Source organism: Pseudopipra pipra, chromosome 2 (assembly GCF_036250125.1).
Source record: "Pseudopipra pipra isolate bDixPip1 chromosome 2, bDixPip1.hap1, whole genome shotgun sequence".
In the NCBI taxonomy this organism is placed as follows: Eukaryota; Metazoa; Chordata; class Aves; order Passeriformes; family Pipridae; genus Pseudopipra; species Pseudopipra pipra.
In genome coordinates, this window is record NC_087550.1 from 5,190,985 (window position 1) to 5,209,314 (window position 18,330).

General features: G+C 38.3%; 1 protein-coding gene across 1 annotated transcript in view; it reads right to left on the reverse strand.

The window, feature by feature from the left end:
- CRYBG3 (crystallin beta-gamma domain containing 3) overlaps positions 1 to 18,330 on the reverse strand; it is an 86,102-nt gene that overhangs the window by 23,301 nt on the left and 44,471 nt on the right. Inside the window, exons 5-12 of the mRNA XM_064643643.1 lie at positions 17,489 to 17,536; positions 17,032 to 17,147; positions 15,911 to 16,058; positions 9,661 to 9,800; positions 8,251 to 8,365; positions 7,366 to 7,401; positions 6,174 to 6,307; positions 4,153 to 4,279 (exon numbers count right to left, since the gene is read on the reverse strand). Of these exons, the coding sequence (XP_064499713.1) occupies positions 4,153 to 4,279; positions 6,174 to 6,307; positions 7,366 to 7,401; positions 8,251 to 8,365; positions 9,661 to 9,800; positions 15,911 to 16,058; positions 17,032 to 17,147; positions 17,489 to 17,536 (864 nt within the window). The remainder of the gene's footprint in view (positions 1 to 4,152; positions 4,280 to 6,173; positions 6,308 to 7,365; positions 7,402 to 8,250; positions 8,366 to 9,660; positions 9,801 to 15,910; positions 16,059 to 17,031; positions 17,148 to 17,488; positions 17,537 to 18,330) is intronic.

Here is an 18,330-nt window from a genome sequence, read left to right on the forward strand (position 1 = left end):
TTCTCCTTCCTCATCCCTTCCCAGCAACATGGCAATAACCATGGAGAGGAAAAGACGGGGCAAGATCACCTTTCCAGCACAAAGGATTTGTACCTTTTGGATACATCCGCGGCATGACTAATCACTACAGCTATGAATAAATCCTGCTTAACACTGTCATGTTCCCTCTTACATAGCTGTGTGACACTGCTCTCTGCTATCAGCTGGCTTAGCTCCCTGACCAGATTACTTGCACAGCTTCAGATTATTTGAATTTGGGTTTCAAATCTTCAACTTTTTAACCACTTAGCAATTCTAAGCACACAGTTCAGTCACTGCTTGGGAAAACAGAAAACAACAATCCATTCACTTTATTCCTTTAACTTTTAACATAAACCATGAACTGAATTTCAGTGTTTCTCAAACATTCAGCAATGTTATAATAAGTTGAAGCTAAGTCTTTCAAACAAGAAATAAAGGCTATCAAGCAAGCAATGTGGCTGATAGAGATCCACAAACATATGAGGACACCACCATAGCAATTATTACACTAAATACTTGCTGCTGTAGCACTTCAATGTTACCAGAGAGCAATATGCTGAAGGCTACACTGAGAAAACAAACACTTATAACTGTCAAAACCCACTTAGAAATTAAGGCCAGACCAAGCATGCAGCCAGACTCCTTTGGTTGGGCTCTTTAGAGGACACCACGTCTTTGTACAGGATACAATCACAAGGAATTATGAAAACTAACTTTAGAACAAACACTTGATGTAACTCCAGCTCTCTGCATTGTTTACAGGACACTAGAAGGTGATGGAACAAATTATGTAGTAAAACTGGTTTTCTTACTAAGTTGACCACCTCCTTCTTTAATTTATTTAAACAGTTGCAACTATTTCAGGTATACACTAGAAATTAAAGTACCAGGTCTGACAAAATCATCATGAACAACTGCAGTTTCAGACTACTTTTCTGGAAAACAAACAAACAACCAAACCAGTGCAGTATTGGTGCAAATGGAAAACAGTTACTCTTAACAGTCCTAAAGCAAAAACTTTATAAAAGTACCTGAGAAGTCATTTAGATCAAATCTACACAGAATTTCTTTGACTACAATTAAAATACTGAAATATATTCACAAGTCAAATTACATTTAAAACATGTTTCAAATTCAGTCATCATTTTTTCCTGCCTAAACTTCCACTATAGTTTCTCTTACAATAAGCAATAGGAGAAATACTTCTATAAGAAAAGACTTTCAGAGCAAGGCAAATCATTGCAGACTTGAAAACATTAGTGGGGAAGCTCCAAAGGCAACATACTCTGAAAAAGACTCAGAAACTTTGCTCTTTCACTCAGCCATGGGCAAAATCCCAGCTTCACACATTCACTTGACACTGAAGAAAAGAAGTAAATGCAACTGTCCCCCAAACCAGCACAAAGTACAAACTGCTGCCTGCCCTCAGGAACAGGCTCTGTATTTGACTGTGGTGTGTTCAAAATAGATGCTGATAATGGAGCTTGGCAGTAGCTGGAAAAAAACAATTCCACAAGATCTTTCTGTCTCTGCTTTCAAAACACTCCCCAAATCCCCACATTAGCTCTTGAAATACGTAAGACAGCTAAAACCTGGAAGCTCTTGCAGTGTGCCTGTGAACATCTTCACCAGTGGGTGAGGAGGGGTGATGTGCAGCAATCCCTTGTTTGTGTGCAGTGACTAACCTTCCAGATTTGTCAGGAAATGAAATTCCTGCCTCAGCTCGACTGCAGCTACTGCCATGTGTACAGAAACAAGGGCTGGATTTTCCTGGTGCTAACAGGCGCTGGTGGAACCTGTCATGTCGAGTGTCGTGGTGCAGGAATATCTGAATAGCTTTGCAGAGCACTAAACCCCATTGAGGGAGCTGGGACTGACACAGGCTAATGAGGAATGCTGTACCCTGCTCTCTGAAGAGCCTTTACGTGCCTCTGGACCACACTCCCCACTCTGGGAGCACGACACAAAGACATTTGATCTGACTCTGCCTGCAGCTGACTCAGGTACACGAGGCTCATTAGCTTCAGCTTCAGGCCCTGTGAGCCAGGCTGAATTGTTTTCAGGTCTGGGCTGACCTCAAAGCCAACACAGCCAAGGTCACCTGGTGTGATGCTCCAGCAGAAAAAATACAAGTCTGGCTGAACTGGCCCTCCATGAGACACAGTGGTGGGTGTGTATAAGAACAGGGTCAATGCCCAACCCCACTCCCTACTTAAACTGACCATGAGTAATGCATGGTCATTTCACAAAATCCTAAATCTTCTAGAGAGAATCTTAAATTCAATTTGACTAAACCAGAATTCTAGGGAAGGGCAATAAAGTTCTGATATGTAGGAACACCCCCCCGTTGCTTCTCCTGAGGGAATTTCCAAGGTTATGGAGAAGATCTTGTACATTTGCTGTTATGCACACAGAACTAGTTTTGGATTTTTGCCCAGGTCCCCTTGAAAACAAGAGCTTAGTACTAAAATATTTTTAAAATCCTGACCTTAAGTATCATATACAAAGTCAGGAAGGGGAGCATATGGCAAGCCTGAACACTGACACGTGTGGTGCACATCGGAGGGAGGCAGGCAGGCAATCTGCTGGTCAAGCCAAACAACAGAATGCCAGTGCCCTTAGTCATTTTATTGGCAAGCAGCTCATTGCCTTTAGTTATGCTACAACTTGAGGAAAATTGTTCCCTGCACTTGTATTTTATTAAATATTGACACATATTTATATGCCAGTTTGAATGATATATGTTGATTTATGACTGTGAATGATACACATTTTTAAAATGTTTATGAGTTGAGTCTTGCCAACTCTCCCAGGTGTGAGTCAAATTAAATACATCCATGTATGTGGAGGGTCACTCTTACTGGCCACACACATAATTTTAAGCTTATATTTACGACCTTTGCCAAGACGAAGATCTAAAAAGATCAATTTAACTTGCTCAAGTGTCCTATGTATAGCTGAAAAATAGAGAGAAACTAAGATTAGTCAGTAATTGAACAGGATTCTGCATATTCAAAATTAAGAATCCTAAGAAATTTCCTGCCTGTTTTTTCTCAGAAACCTGAAAATAAATTATTTAAAGAAGTATAGTTTTCTTCAATTCAGTTTATTCTCCTATCTTTATTTTAAGTTGCATGATAGATTCTGATTATAAACACAGCTTTTGCTAGGTGCCTTTCATAAAAACCAAAGCTGCAAATTGTGAATTTAAGTATGGCCTTCTTGGGTTCACATAAACTTTTTATTTTTTAAAAAAGGTAATGACTCTTGAGACAGCAAGTTTGCTCTAAATGCCTATCTTCAATCTTCACAAAATTCCTGGCTCAGGAATATCACATCTCCTCAGATGAGGAGATGAGTTATCTGAGTATACAAAACTGAGTAATATCAGAGTGAACAATCTGAGTCTCAAAAGGAGCCACTCTTTGCAGCTGTATTTAATGTTCACAGAGTTCCCATTATAATAAAAAAATCTTCGAACCCTCAAACAAACAAACAAACAAAAAAACCCAAACCAAAGGAAATGACAAAGAAGTTCTAATCCCATGTTTCCCCATCACTAAGAAGTCTTTGCCTCCAATACTGGACTCTTACAGATAGTTTTTATTATTATTTCATCTTTGCCTCCACTAAACCCATTTTTAGCAGCAGGGATTTTTTTTTTACCATGATTATTTTTGCTGCCAAAATTTTCTGGCAGAAAAATCACAGAGACAGAGGGTAATGCTGTTTTAAGGCTTGTAACAGCTGCTGTGTTGAAAGCTATTTTTATTTTAATAAAGAAGTACACTGTACACTTAGGCACGTTATGCTTTTAAGAAAATTCTGTTAGATTCAAATAGCTTGAAGTGCAGAAGGGAGGCCCTTGGAAAATCTGGCAGGTAGACAAGGAATTCTGCACGATATACTTTTTTTGTATGAGCATCACAAAGATTATTTAGAACCTGCTTCTGCTTTGCAATGTATGCACAGTTCAGCCTAAATTTCAGCCAGCAGGAGAAGAATGAGAATGAACACGGGCAAAAGATGGAATGACTAAGCCCAAGACAGCTGTGCCATACACAAAGAATAACCTTTCTCTTTATGTACAGAGCTGTGCATAATTTGTGTGAAATGCATAGGAGTACTTACAGCCTGGAGGAACCGGAAAGACAGCAGGGCACTGTCAGCTCCCCCCCAGGAGTGTCTGTCTTCATAATTTCCCTCCTCCAGCAAGTACTGATGGCCTTTGTAGCGTTCCTTGTCATAGGCAACCCACCTATGGCACAACAAGGGAAAGAGAAGTCAGTAAGAGCAAAACAACTGCACACACCGTTTTCCAGAACAAATGAAAGGGGAAGAGAACATCCCAGGAACACTAAAATGAGTATCACAAACTCAGCTGCTGAACAAAGCAACGCTTGTTTGAAACCACGAACCAGCAACCCATGAAGTGTTTTTTGTGGATCAAAATCCCCCCATGTGATTCTCTATCCAACAATAGTTTATTCATGTGACACTTCTCCATGTGCCTCCTCTCAGTCAGCCATATTCCCAACCCCAATATTTGGTACTACAGAGACTAATAAGCAACCAGTTGCCAAAACATTCCAAGCCACCAATTGTCAATGATAAAAGAAACAAGCAGTAGATATCTTCAGTGGATTAATAAACAATGAGTTTCTACCCTTGCTGGAGCTGATGGCAAAATTAACAGATTTCAACAGAACAGAATTTTGCCTGCTTATACTGTATCCTGCTCGAATCCAAAACCACAGACATATAAATAGACAAGCAAATTGAATATATAAAGTATACTGCATATGGAATATCTTTTAGCACTAAATGAACAAAAGTTTTTAAAGTATTTTTAAGAAATAGATAAGGTTCAATTAAAAGAAGGTATTTCCATACCAACTTCGAAATCTCTAATGGAGCTTAATTTGAAAAAGTGCTTCCCCCTCCTTCTTTCTTGTAAGCATTTTTTTTTCATCAAAGCTCCCTTGTAAGTATTAGGGCTGCTGTACAAATTCTGTTGGCACTGAATCTTGCCAGGCAGGGATAGCTTTACTTTTAGTACCATTTGGTTTACATTAATTCAGCTGTTTAGGTTACCGCAGTACTAAAAATAAAAGCTGCCACAACAGACAGAACAATGATTTTTAATAACTTGAGGCTTCCCAGATAGTGAATACACAATGCATTTATGAAGAGATTACTTGAGGAGTAACAATTAAGTTTGTTTTTAATTTAGTGCTCATAAGATTCTGACGACAGCCTGAAAGGATGTATGTTATTCAATCTTTATGGTGAAATAATAACATGGAAATCCCCTAAGGAACAAACCCAAAATTTTCTAAAAACTGTGTTATTACCAAGGTCTTTGGCAGAAGGTCTTGGAAGAGGCTGGAAGAACAACATGAGGGGTTGGCAGCTCTCTAGAATAGCTGGTGCTGAGTCTGCCTTGTGAGAGCCCACCTGAGGACTGTGTTTCACAGCCCTGAAACACAGTCTATGCTTGTCTATTTATATGTCTGTGGTTTTGGATTCGAGCAGGATACAGTATAAGCAGGCAAAATTCTGTTCTGTTGAAATCTGTTAATTTTGCCATCAGCTCCAGCAAGGGTAGAAACGGAGAGGGGCAGGGCTACAACAAATCAATCCAATGCCTCAATAAAGGAAATAATTAGTAGATTCTTAATTCCAGACAACATGCAATAGGTGACAGAGGAAAACCATTAAGACAATAAAACAGTTTATATGTTTCAGAGGTATTAAAGTGCCAAACTGAAGAACTAACCACACCTATCCAAGGTCATTTCAGCAAATTAAGTAGAGACTATCAGAAGTATAAAGCAATATGAATAAAGCTCTGTGTGAATGCTCTCATTAAGGAACAAAGTGGCCTAGTTTATTGACATCCAAATGGTAAACATTGACTCCACACCTCTCACACATTTAGCTTTATCTTCCAACATTCCCTCAGAGAGATAAGCCATATGTAGAGGTAGTTGTACCCAAGGGTGATGTTTGACAAAAGAAACATATACTCCTTTTTTTTCAAAATGTTTTACCTGTGAAAAATTCCCATCACCACTTAGTTAGCACTTCTAAGCAATTAGTTATGCTTTCCTCCTTTAAAATAAATAATTATAGAAATGAAATATACTTACACTCCACCAATTACACGTATTGATCCAATTTCCCAGAACTCCTCTTCGCCAGCAAACAGTGCTGGGACAGAAGTGACATTTTCTGAAAACTCTTTGGACCATCCTCCAAAGTGGGTTTTCTCATATATTATTATCTAGAAAACATGAAGTTGAACAATGACCTAAGTATGCCCTGAATAGTAACTTGTAGTTTGTGTTTATGTACTGCTACAGTATGTGGAAGACCTGTTTTCCCCCCTCCATCACTACGAAGAAAATCCAGGGTTGCAGCCCTTCTGATTCCTGAGTGCCCTGAAAGCTGGAGACCCTATTTGGGTTTACATGGGCTTGTCAGGCTATTTGCAGACATTTCCAGACAGTAAGATACTTATTTACAGAACTCTATACACATAAATGTACTCTCCAGCTACATGACTATGATTTATATCCTGTACTCCTGTGCCTGGGCAATGAATATTAGCCTGCAGTGAATCCTACCTGGTCACAGGTAGACAGATGGAGCTTAACCCTTCAAAAGTAAACGAGTGGTCTTTGCCTGTACTTTGCTAAAGTTATTTGAATGACCCCCTTCAGGTTCCTCATCTGCCCAATCACACAGATTAACTATTAACAGTATTAATATTTGTTGCAGTATTTAAAAAAACTCCCGAGTTGTGCATGTATTTGTACAATTAAAAGTCACCTAAGGCATTACCATTTTTGTGGAGAACTAGAAAAAGGAGGGAGAAGGAGAAATAACTCTGGATTAGCTTTCTGCTCCTCAGATCACAGAAGGATCATGGTCTCACTCACGACTCTTGTACTGGGATAAGGCATAGGAAGGAATTCCTGGACCCTTCCTCCCTTTCTCCTTCTTTATTTTTAAACTTGGTATGTTAAATGGGAAAATCTCTCCTGATCCCTTAACCATTACAGTAACTAATGTGGCAAGTCAAAAAAACTGGTTTTATTTTGTAAAAACTTTAAAATTCTTCTATAGCAAATTGACATTCTGCTAATGTGAAAAATGAACTACTACTGCTTTTACAACTCATGAAACACTGACTTTGACACCATTAGTGAATTCTTCTTCAGCAGCCAACACTGAATACTTAATCAAATGTCATATACCCAAGAAAAAGAAAACAGCTTAAATAAAGGCTTTATATTTCAAATGTGCTAGTATTTTATTCTCAGTGTCCTCAGTGCTTACCTTGACATTCATTGGCATTTGTACCTTCAGTCCACCCTAAAAAAAGATAGGGAGGAAAACAGGTATTTATATTAAACTTGAAGTTACACTTTGACACATATTTTACAGTACTACCAGAGCATGAAGTCTTTGTAATTATATTCACCATTTTCAGTGCTGGCCATATAAAACACTAATTTAAACACTTTGATATTTCAAAAGGGCAGAGACACTATAAACCTGACCTACAAACAAATCAGTGCATTGATAAGTCTGTAAGGCTGAAAGCAATTTAAGAATATTCCTTCATTGTCTATTAGCAATAGAAGGGAAATAATTTACCATGTGTTTTTAAACTAATTTATATTGTCCAATTTTTAAAATTAGCTTTTAAAGCTTTGTTGTATGACTTTCTTAAGCACAGACTGTAGAGCTCCAAGAAATCATAAAGACCAGAAGAGAGAGAAAGCTGACATATTCATGGTCAAAGAGCAAATACAACAAATTTGCTCTTTCCATCTTCTCTGGAAATTTCAGTGAATGATGTTCTGTGAGGGAATAAGACACCTCACTTGAGGGACTACAGAGACCATTATTAGGTCTTATTTCTTTATGGCTTTTAAACTCTCTGTAGGCTTGCTATGTATACAGCAGAATTATGTGTTATACCCCTTCACATTCTTTCATATGTAGATCTACGTGTTGTCTATTAACACAAAAATTAGCTGCACCTCCCAAGATTTTTGTGCAATCTGTGGTCAGAAGAATATTACACTCCTTTCTGGTCTTCCATTCCCAGAAAAAAGGAACATTAGAACCCAAGTTATATTTAGGTCAAAACCATTGGGGAAGCAACAGTAAGAAAAAGAAAGGCACACAGTTATTAGGAATTTGTGAAGTCCTCACCATTTTTAAGGGACGCAGGGATTTTACATCTGCTGACGGAATTTCGGACGGCGAATCGCATTCTTCCAAAACCATCATCTCTCCCTTGTAATTAAAGTCTGAGTAAGCAAGCCATCTATAACAGTCAGGATAAATGACTCATTAATCTCATTAATTAGATGACAAAGATTTTACTAAAATTATTTTCCTTTTTGTACTCATAAGAGCTAGATACTGTTTTAGATACTGGCAGCACATCAAAACAAAGCTGTAGTTGAATACACTGGCAACATCACTGCTAAGAAAATCTCAGATAGTCTCTCTCAGTCCAAGCTAAATATAAATGAAAGAGAAGAAAATTACCAATTTGTTCACTCACTTCAAAAAGCCATTTTGGTATATTATGAGTATACAAAAAAAAGTCAGCACTGAGGATGAGAATTGAATTTTCACCTTATGAACTAAAAGGCTTCTAACATCAATCCCACTTCATTTTTTCACTGGAATTTATTAAATTATGATGATTTACATCACTTCTTTGTAAAGCTATTGTAATTTTGACACGAAGATTAAAAATGCTGAGACTCCTTCAGACTGTTTTACATGGAAAAGAAAGCTGAATGTAGAAGTTTGACATAGGCTTAGGAGACCAAATAAGGAATGGAGCAAGAGGCATTTAGCCACATGAGAGTGATTTTCTTAAAGCTACACAGATCATAAGCAGTTAAAAGTTATACTAAGTCTGATCAGAACTAAAACAAGACTCTGTTTTTAATTCCTTCACCACCTCAAGCCTCACAGACATATTGTAAGATTGTGGGAAGGACGACTTGGCTCATGGGGAAAGGCAAACTCAAAACTCTTTTAATAGAACTAATGTCATTCTGCAATGATTTATGAGAAGAGACACAGAACTCCCAAACTTCAGGAACTGTGAAGTGTTGGCCACTTACCCAGGAAAGAGCCTATTCTGCTCAATACAGGAAGTGCTGGGCTACCAAGGGGCCTGTTTCATATTGCATCACCGCTCTCCAGAATGTCAGGATATGCCTGCAGCTTGAGAAATGCTTGGGTGATGTAATAGTCATTTTCTGGTATTCAGCCACAGTGTTATAACAGGGTGGGTGACTAGGGAGACAGTATCTATTCTCCAATGAACTAAAAGCTGAGTTGCTTCTATTTATAAAGCTACTCAAAAACTGAATTACAACTTCTGCCAGCAACTAGGAAAAATGCCTTCAAAAATTTGGTTCCACTACTAGAAGCCCATAGAGCACAGTGCTGAAGTGTAGAGCTGGGAATATCTGCTGTATGTTAACTGATTTGTAGCAAAACCCCCTAAATATTGTTCAGACTTCTGACTGACTTTCATCCCATGATGTTACTCCTCTACCTGCTGGCAAAATGCCATTAGAAAGGCTCAGTACTCACGCTCCTGACTTGACCCTTACGTAAGGGTGTTTCTCAACATCCAGCTCTTCTAAATTGGGAATTGCACCCTGTATGCAGATAGGAAGTCCCTCTGTACTTCCAGCTGCCAGGCAGAACTCCACCTCTGGAACAGCACAATCCTGTGGAAACAAATCAAAGGGTAAGGCTGTGTGGATATCCACAGAGTCTGTCCCTGAAGAACTGGGAGTGCTTCCTTATTTTCTTCCCTCTGTCGTCTCACCCTTCTAACATCACTCCAGGCTTCATATAATGGAAGGGTTTTAGCTTTTTAAAAATGGAGACTGGAATTTTTAGAAAAGCTATGGGAAGTAAATTTCCATCTCCCAGTAACTTTTGAAGAAGAACTACGCATTTATGCCTGTCAGGCTACTTTCAAAAAGGTCAGTTTAAATACTCCAAGTAAAGGATCTGACAGTATTATAATACTGACTTTTTTTTAAAAAAAAAAAGACAGTGCTTTCATAACACACATATAAGATACACATGATGCACACATAATTAAAACTTTCTAGAAATGTCTACTACATTCCCACCTCCCTCCCTCTATGATAATTAAGTTCTGTAATGAATCCAACTATGGTATAAAGCCATATGAGTTCAATTTTCTGACATGCTAAATAAATCTACAGCATTTTAGACAAAGAAAGGAAAAGATCACCATTAAAACCCATCAATTTTAGTAGATACTTTAGGAATTTTCCTGTTACACAAAGCAACAACCTCTATTACCATACTGAAGGTTTACTACTGAGAGATCCCACACTGGAGAATAACTTGTTGAACACATGATCTTCTCTAGAATTTGCAGGGGTTTTATTGAGCCATCTTCATTTAGTAATATTTATATAAAATGTATTGCCAATACTTTCTTCCCCAGCACTCAAATACATCATGAATCAACAAGGAACTTGTAAAACACAAAAGCCTGCAGAGAAACTCAGCACCAGGGCACAAAAGCTCTTAAAGCTCTTTTTTCACAAAGGTTTTGAGTGGAATGTTCATGGAGTAACATTCCACTGCCTCTTGATTAGTGTTTTTCAGCAGCTCTTTAACTGTCAGCAATAAGTGTGGCAATTATAATTGATGCACTTCAGGATGTTATTTCACTTTCCTCATGAGACCTGAAGGAACACAGTATACTATTTTGGCAACTCTCCCTCATGCACAATCACATTTCCTCTGTATTGTACCCTGCAAACAATGCATGCTATTTCTTTTTAGAGCAAAAACTGCAATACCAGAATTTTTCTTTTCAGATGAGCAAAACCAGAAAAACGAGGAAAAAAGACTTTCTAGTACAATGCTACTTTATGGCAAAGTGCTAAGGAACTCAATTCTAAGTGTAATGCAAGGCAAGTTTAAAAAAAGTAAAAATAATCTCCCCGTAGTTTTCACATGTATATGCATCTTACTAAATCCCTTTTGAGAAATAGCTGAAGTTTGTGGGGTTTTTCCTAATAATACCTGATATGTGATAAGGTGAAATCTGTAAATCCAACAGTAAAGATTGATACAGAAAATCAGAAGCTGCATCTATAAGAATTCCCCAAGGAATACTCTTAATGGTTTCAGATAAATTCTGAAACAAAGTACCTACAAGACGAGACAAGTAGCAAAATAAAGTATCTGCCTGCAGGCTCAGACAGAATATGAGATGGAGGATGTTCAATTTTAATTCAGTAGGAAGCTTTTGTTTTTGTTTTTCATTTAAGACTGGAAAAAGCCAGTCTGTATTCTCTTTTCAAGTCTGCTCTCCTGACTCAGAAGCTCCTGAAGCTCCAGCTCAAGAGATGACAAATGTAGCAGGGTAGGTAAAGCACAAGCACTCATAATTACATCTCTCCTATTTATCACCATCTCTCTCCAGCCAGATTTTGACAGTCATAAAACCCCTCTATTCGCTGTGATGGTATTTTTGTGTGTACTAGATTAAGTCCAGAAGCTTCTTTCATGAAGTGTATACTGAGTTTTTCACACAGTAAACTGAGGTTTTCATCAAAACCAATTCAAATATCTATTTTTAAAGGTAGTAACATGTTTGAGCAAGAAGCACATCGTATGTTCTAAGTACATTTTTTAAAGTCGCAAATACGCATTTTGCCCTAAATAATGAGTTCAATTCACCTATATTAATGCACAGACTGCAGAAAATGGTAACATCTATTATTAGTGTGTGGGATGAACACTATGAATTTGCACATGTATGCTCAAATACTATGCCATTAGTTTATACAATTCAAGCATGCAAACCTTAGCCGGGTAAATATTTGCCTTAGCATGTTCATATTTGCCTGAGCACATTTAATAGGCATCATTACTTTCAGAGGCTTCTTTAACATTCCTAATAAAGCTACCATCTTTAGAAACAAAATGAAAACCACACAAATATGACAGCATTCAGATTGAGAACTAGATCCTTCAGTCCAAAGCCCTTTCATCTGCAAGGCGTCAAGATTTTGGAATGAGATACCCACATGCAAAACTATTATCATGCAAAACTACCACCACAATGTTTCAGGCCAGATTCAAATCTGGAAAGTTTTCCCCTGCTATACCTGCCCCCCATATAGCCTTGCCACCCCCATCACAAGCAGTCAAAACTCATGTTATTCACTATCCCACTGGCACATCGGGCAAAAACACAGTAAAAAGCACAGCAACCAGATTAGGTAGCTGTGCTCATTTCCAATGATAACACACAACCAGCAAATGCTTAGGTAGCTCACAGCCTGCAGGCATCCCACTCTGCCTTTCTTTATTCTGTGGTATTCTCCTCCTACCTTCACATAATCATCCTGGAGTCCCTGTGCTTCCCTCATGGTCCCTAAGGAGCTGAGGTATTTACAAAAGTAGAGGGAATACCCACATTAGCTCACAGAGGACACTTCCAAAAGACCAACATGGCCCTCAGCAGAAAGGTGAAGGCTTCTTCTGAACAGGGTTAAGAGCACCCTTAAGACCTCAGCAGGAAAAGTTACTCTTTGGTGGCGTCTCTGACATTTTTCTGGTCTGACCAAGAGCTCTGCCAGCAGTGACACATCCAGAGCCTTCGACCTGCTCAAGGTGGTCTTGGCTGGATCCAGGGTTCCAGCCCTACCAGCACCATCAGGCCCAAATAAATTCAGCACTGTGAGCTGCTCTCCTTGGACCTCCAAGCTGTGGTGACTAAAGTGATCAAAATAGCCTGTTTAACTGGTGTAGCTTTTTATGCCAACAACAGGACAAAGAATGACCAAAGTCTGGCTCCTTAAGCAAAAACACCACAACAAGGAGGAGAGAAGGGTCTATTGAAAACCAGGCTTACTTAGTTTTGATATTCACATGATTGCTTTTTAATACAGTCTAGACACGCATCTTACTTTTGACACATGGTTTGTCCTCAGGACACATCAGCTTCTGCAGATTTCTTTTTTGTTAAACATTACTCTCCGTTGGTCCTCCAGGCTTTTTTACCCATTCATAATTCTTGCTCCCAGTGCTCCAGCTTGGTATCACTCTTGCTACCACCCATTACCACCAAACCAAACTACAGGATTCAACACAGCTGGTAGTAAAATAGAATAATACTAAGGGAATTAATGATTACTGTCCTGTAAATACCAACTAGAAAGTGAGACAAGCTGAAGCTATTGGGTGTTTTCCTATGGCATCTGACTAAAGTAGTCCCTGCTTAAATTATTAACTTCTTTTCACCTAGCAAACCACACAAACGAAAGAAAGACACACTCTACATATAATACTGTGAACAAACCCATTACAAAGAGCTTTGCTTAAGGAGAGTCCATAAGGAATCCAGTTATTCCCTGCCTAACCATCTTGCAGACAGTGACTATAAACTGCTGTTTCAGATCTCCTGTCATCTTGCAAAACATCGGTTGACAAGATTATTCCAGAATGGTAAGGTCAAGAACATTTCTTAGCTCGTTTTTGGGAAAATAACATTTAGTTACCCTCTCTGGGCTTCCAGAAACAGATGGAAAAAGCCCTCCAATTGCATTTCCAGTAGGCCAGAGAACTGACTTTGCTAAACAGACTGTGCTGCAGGAGCTGCATTGAACCTGTGTGTCCAGGCAGACTTTGCTGGCCTAGGTTCATGCTGACTTTCTTGGTGGAACTCAGTCTCCACATTACTTCAGATGGGTCTTCATTTTACTGATTGCACAATCTGTTTCTTTGGAACCTCCTCCCCACAAGTTCCTTGAAATTAAATACACAAGGACACACCTAATGCTTATCCACAGTTAGGCCACAAACTAACCACAAAGCTAACAGAATCTTTGCTTTTTTGTGGAGGCTTGAAGCCAAATCAAGGGCTCAAAGCCACTGACAGTCTGTTTTTCAGCCAATCTGCCAGTAAAAAAAAAATTAAAAATAATATTAAATGTACCTCCTACAGCTTCTTTAATAAAAGTCTGTTTTTCTCTTCTTGGCAAGTCATTTTCTTCTCAAATATTTAGCCACTGTTCACATCTGATAACTCAAGGCATCTGAGCAGCCACTAAAGAAGCACCATAAAAAGCCACTTGCGATTTAGAAGCCAAGCCAGAAAACCTGCACACAGAGCCAGTATGGCCAAACTAGTCAGGAGAAAATGCACTGAGCTACCCAGTCTGTGACAAAGAGAATGACAGGAAAACATGTGACCCTGCAGATCACACACACACACACACACACACACACACACACACACACACACACACACACACACACACACACACACACACACACACACACACACACGAGCCGCCTGAAAAAGAAACAGCCACTTGTCAAATAAAAGCAATGCCTATATTTAAAAAAAAAAAAAAAAATTAGGTAGCATTTTGGTAAACTACCTTCTGAAAGTACTTCCACAACCTAGAAAAGAGGGATGCTTTCACAAATCAAGGTTTAGAAGACAAAACCTGACTTAGTGAGCTCCACACACCTCTAGCTCCATGGATTAGCAGCAAAAGCCCTCCTAACCAACCATACCTGCTAGAGCTTTAAGTTACACAAGAAAAATGTTGATTACTGAACTAGTGCACTGTAACAAAGCTTTCCATCTGTGTTCCATATAAATGAACCATATACTGGAAGAAGAACAAAGGTCAAACCTATTTAGCTGTGCTACAAAGATTTTTATCAAGCATGATGAAGCTAAACACAGTATCTTTCCTATTCAAGAGTTTTCTTTCATGCCCAAAACACATCCAGCTTCCCTTGGATTCAGACCACAGTTCTACATGTTACTGTGGAATTCCTTTATTTATTTAGTTGCCTTCCACAGTACTGATCAATATTGCTATTACATATTAGTCAAAGGCTTTTAATCTGTTTAGCTCAAAGAAATGTTAACTTCATTATTCCTGCCTTCAGCCAGCTTCTTTTGAGCTTATTTACTGTTAAGTGTTTGAAGAGAAGGAAAAAGTATTTCTAATTGTTATGACATTATGCCCCTGTACTGATGACAAAAAGGTTATCAATTTTAAAATGAGCTCTATTCCAGCAGAGAACAGAGAAACCACTTTACTGAAAACCTTTCACATTGTGATACAAATGATAATTCACTCACAGTAAGGGCCATTGCCCTGTGAATAACTGGAATGTTACACTAAACAACGAGAGCACTAAGTCTTCTTAAGTCACAAGATCTGGTAAATATATTCCTCATTCACTGAATAACAATGGGCACATTATTTTTGGGTTTAGACATTTGATTCTTATCTTTTCAACAGAAAGCCTTTTAAACTTCTGGCTGTAGGCAGAGCCACATGCTGTAGGTGTACCACTTGTCCACGTGGAAACCCTACAGACAGCAAAAAGCTGTAGAGGGAACAACAGTAATTTCTGGAGGCTACAATGTAAAAATGGGATTAGAAACCCAACCTCTAACTTGTGAAACAGAAGCCACATAGACACATTAGCCAGCTTAAGCTTAAGATAAATCTTTGAAATGATTTCATTTAATTTTGAATAACTGGACAGGTAAACATCTAAAAGGAGGGGAGTCACTGTGTACCGTGAAGGTGGTGGTAAAGAAACACAAACAATCTGCTCACTAACTCAGGAAGAAAGGGAAATTTAGCACAGCATGAGCCCTAGAGTCTATCTGGAAGGCGAAAAAAGTGATTCATAGCAAATTTGAATCGTCAGAAACACTATACACACATTGGCCACTGCCAGCAATACACCACTATTCCCAACAAAGCAATTCTGTGTGTGAGCATACTATTAAGGAAGTCTGTACCTTTGTTACATGTTTGATTGAACCAACTGTGAGGTTTCTTCGATGATGTTTCACGCCTGGGAGATCCCAAAGGTGATCCAGCACAGCCTCTCCTTCTTCTAGGACATATTTTCGACCCTGGAACTTTGGTTTCTCATAAAAAATCCAACTGTAATAACAATATCATGAACTGAGTTGCTGCTGTTAGGTGAGACTGTCCTCACACAGCACATCTGATGAAAAGCCCACTAATAAGCTCTTCTAATCAAGGCAACTATCACATCTTTCTTATTCTGTCCCTCAACAGTCACATTCACTTCAGTGTGGAAAAGTAAAACACAGAGTTCTATAACATAACTTAAAATATTAACTGTATAAAAACACAGCTAAGCCACAATGTGAATAAACAGCCTTATTTTACCAGAACAAATATATTAACTGTCACATCAAAACACGTCATGTTCAGGCAGGTACTATGCAAGGCAGAAACACACTAATAATGGCATTCAGCATTTCTTAGGATGTGAAAGCAATGTATGCAAACCCATACAAGGCTGCCTCAAAACTGCATAAATGTGACATGCATTGTTACCATGGCTGACAGCCAGAAACATTCACTGCAACCACTGACACAGCCCCAGCCCCAGCTTCCCAAAGCAAATATAGAAACACTTGCAAACTTAAAGGTACTCGTATATATCCACATTCCTCTAAATGTTACATTCAACCTAGCACTGAGAATGCTTATTTTATGGTCCTTTTGCAGCAGCTACTGTATAATGAAACTGAGCTGTAAAAAAAAAAAAGAATTTCTTTGGCATACACATGCTTCTGGTCATGATTATGGCTGCACTGCCTCAGCACTTCAGGCAAGAACTCTAAACTTACTTGTGGCTCTATTAGAAACTTTCTGTTTGAAGCTAGCTCCCAGGAGAAACAATATTTTTTATTTTTTTTGTACTGCAGCATTTGAAGCCTTGTTTCATGCTTTTTTTCATTGGTATCAGTCTAATTATAAAGAAAGAAAAATACGCTCTTGCAGATCGGATGTGTGCCATAAATGAAAGAAATAAAAATACAAGAGAAATGCATATGCAAGTCTTTAGGAAAGGCTCTATTTAAATATGACCTGGATTTCTTACCATCCTCTAATTATCCTGAGTAATGTTCCAATGGGAAAGTTCCACGATGAGGTATCTGGCACATCAGAATGAACTTCTTGTTTACTTTTGTTGCCATAAGTATCATAAATAACAATCTGAAACAATATACAATGAATGAGGGCCCACTTCAACATAGAGTAGAGACGGTTATTTTTTGCTTGCAATTTGTGCCCACTCAACTGGAAGGCTACACATTTTCTTCTTTTATGAAACACTCTACTGAATGAAAACAACAGCTGCTGAGGAACACAGTAAAATGACTAGTGGCAGGATTTTTAATAATATATTCTCATTATTAGCATGTCCAAACATATGCAAGTAATACATAAAAACACATAAAACTAGACTAATAACTTCAGATGCCTTCCATTCAAAAGCTTTGGTATAACAAATTATTCCATGTATCATATTGACTTACATGGCAAATTCTGCTTACCTTTCCTGGTCTTGGATTGTATTTGAGACTTCCCCTGTCAATGAGGTTCTGAAATTAAAAGGACATGGCAAACAACTATTAACACCTACAACACAAAGCACAGGCAGATCATTCCGGGTCCGCTATTCCTACACAAGTACACAACTGTCCCTAACAGAAACAACCAAGACCTTTTCCACTGCCATTCAGAGCTGGTGTCAATAGTTTAACAGAATCAATCAGCAGAAAGTGACATGTGCTAGAAAGGAAAAACTACTGTTATGGAAGTTATAACCTTTACAAATGTATTACTCTTTCCCAGCACACAATCAACTGCATTTCTTACCAGTGGAAAAAACCCAGAAGACAGCTCTAACACAGACTGAAGTATTCCCAACATTATGGAAAGACTCCTTCAGTTACATATTGGGCCTATGCGGCACTGTCAAATTCTAAATATTGGAAGAACTGTTTTCATACTCTCATTTGCCAGTACTTTAAGTAAACCAAAAAAGAAATTTTAATCTATGGAAACAACTATATTACTTGCTAACTGAGCTATAATTTGTAGAAGACACTGTGATGAAACAATCAAGCAGCCCAGGAAGCAGATATTTGTATCTTTTTTGGACAAGACAGCTCTATCAATCTCAGAAGTGAAAGAAATAAAAGAACAATTTTCATACAAAAGGCATTTTCATTATCTTCAGGTTGAAATGCCCTTAACATAGACAAGTCTGCATTATGTTATTACAGAAAGTTGCTATTATGCATATTTTCCAATTATATTTTCTGTTCACATATTCTGTTTTACAATTAAGCCACTTTCATCTGTGTGCTGAACCAAGAACACTATGTTTTTA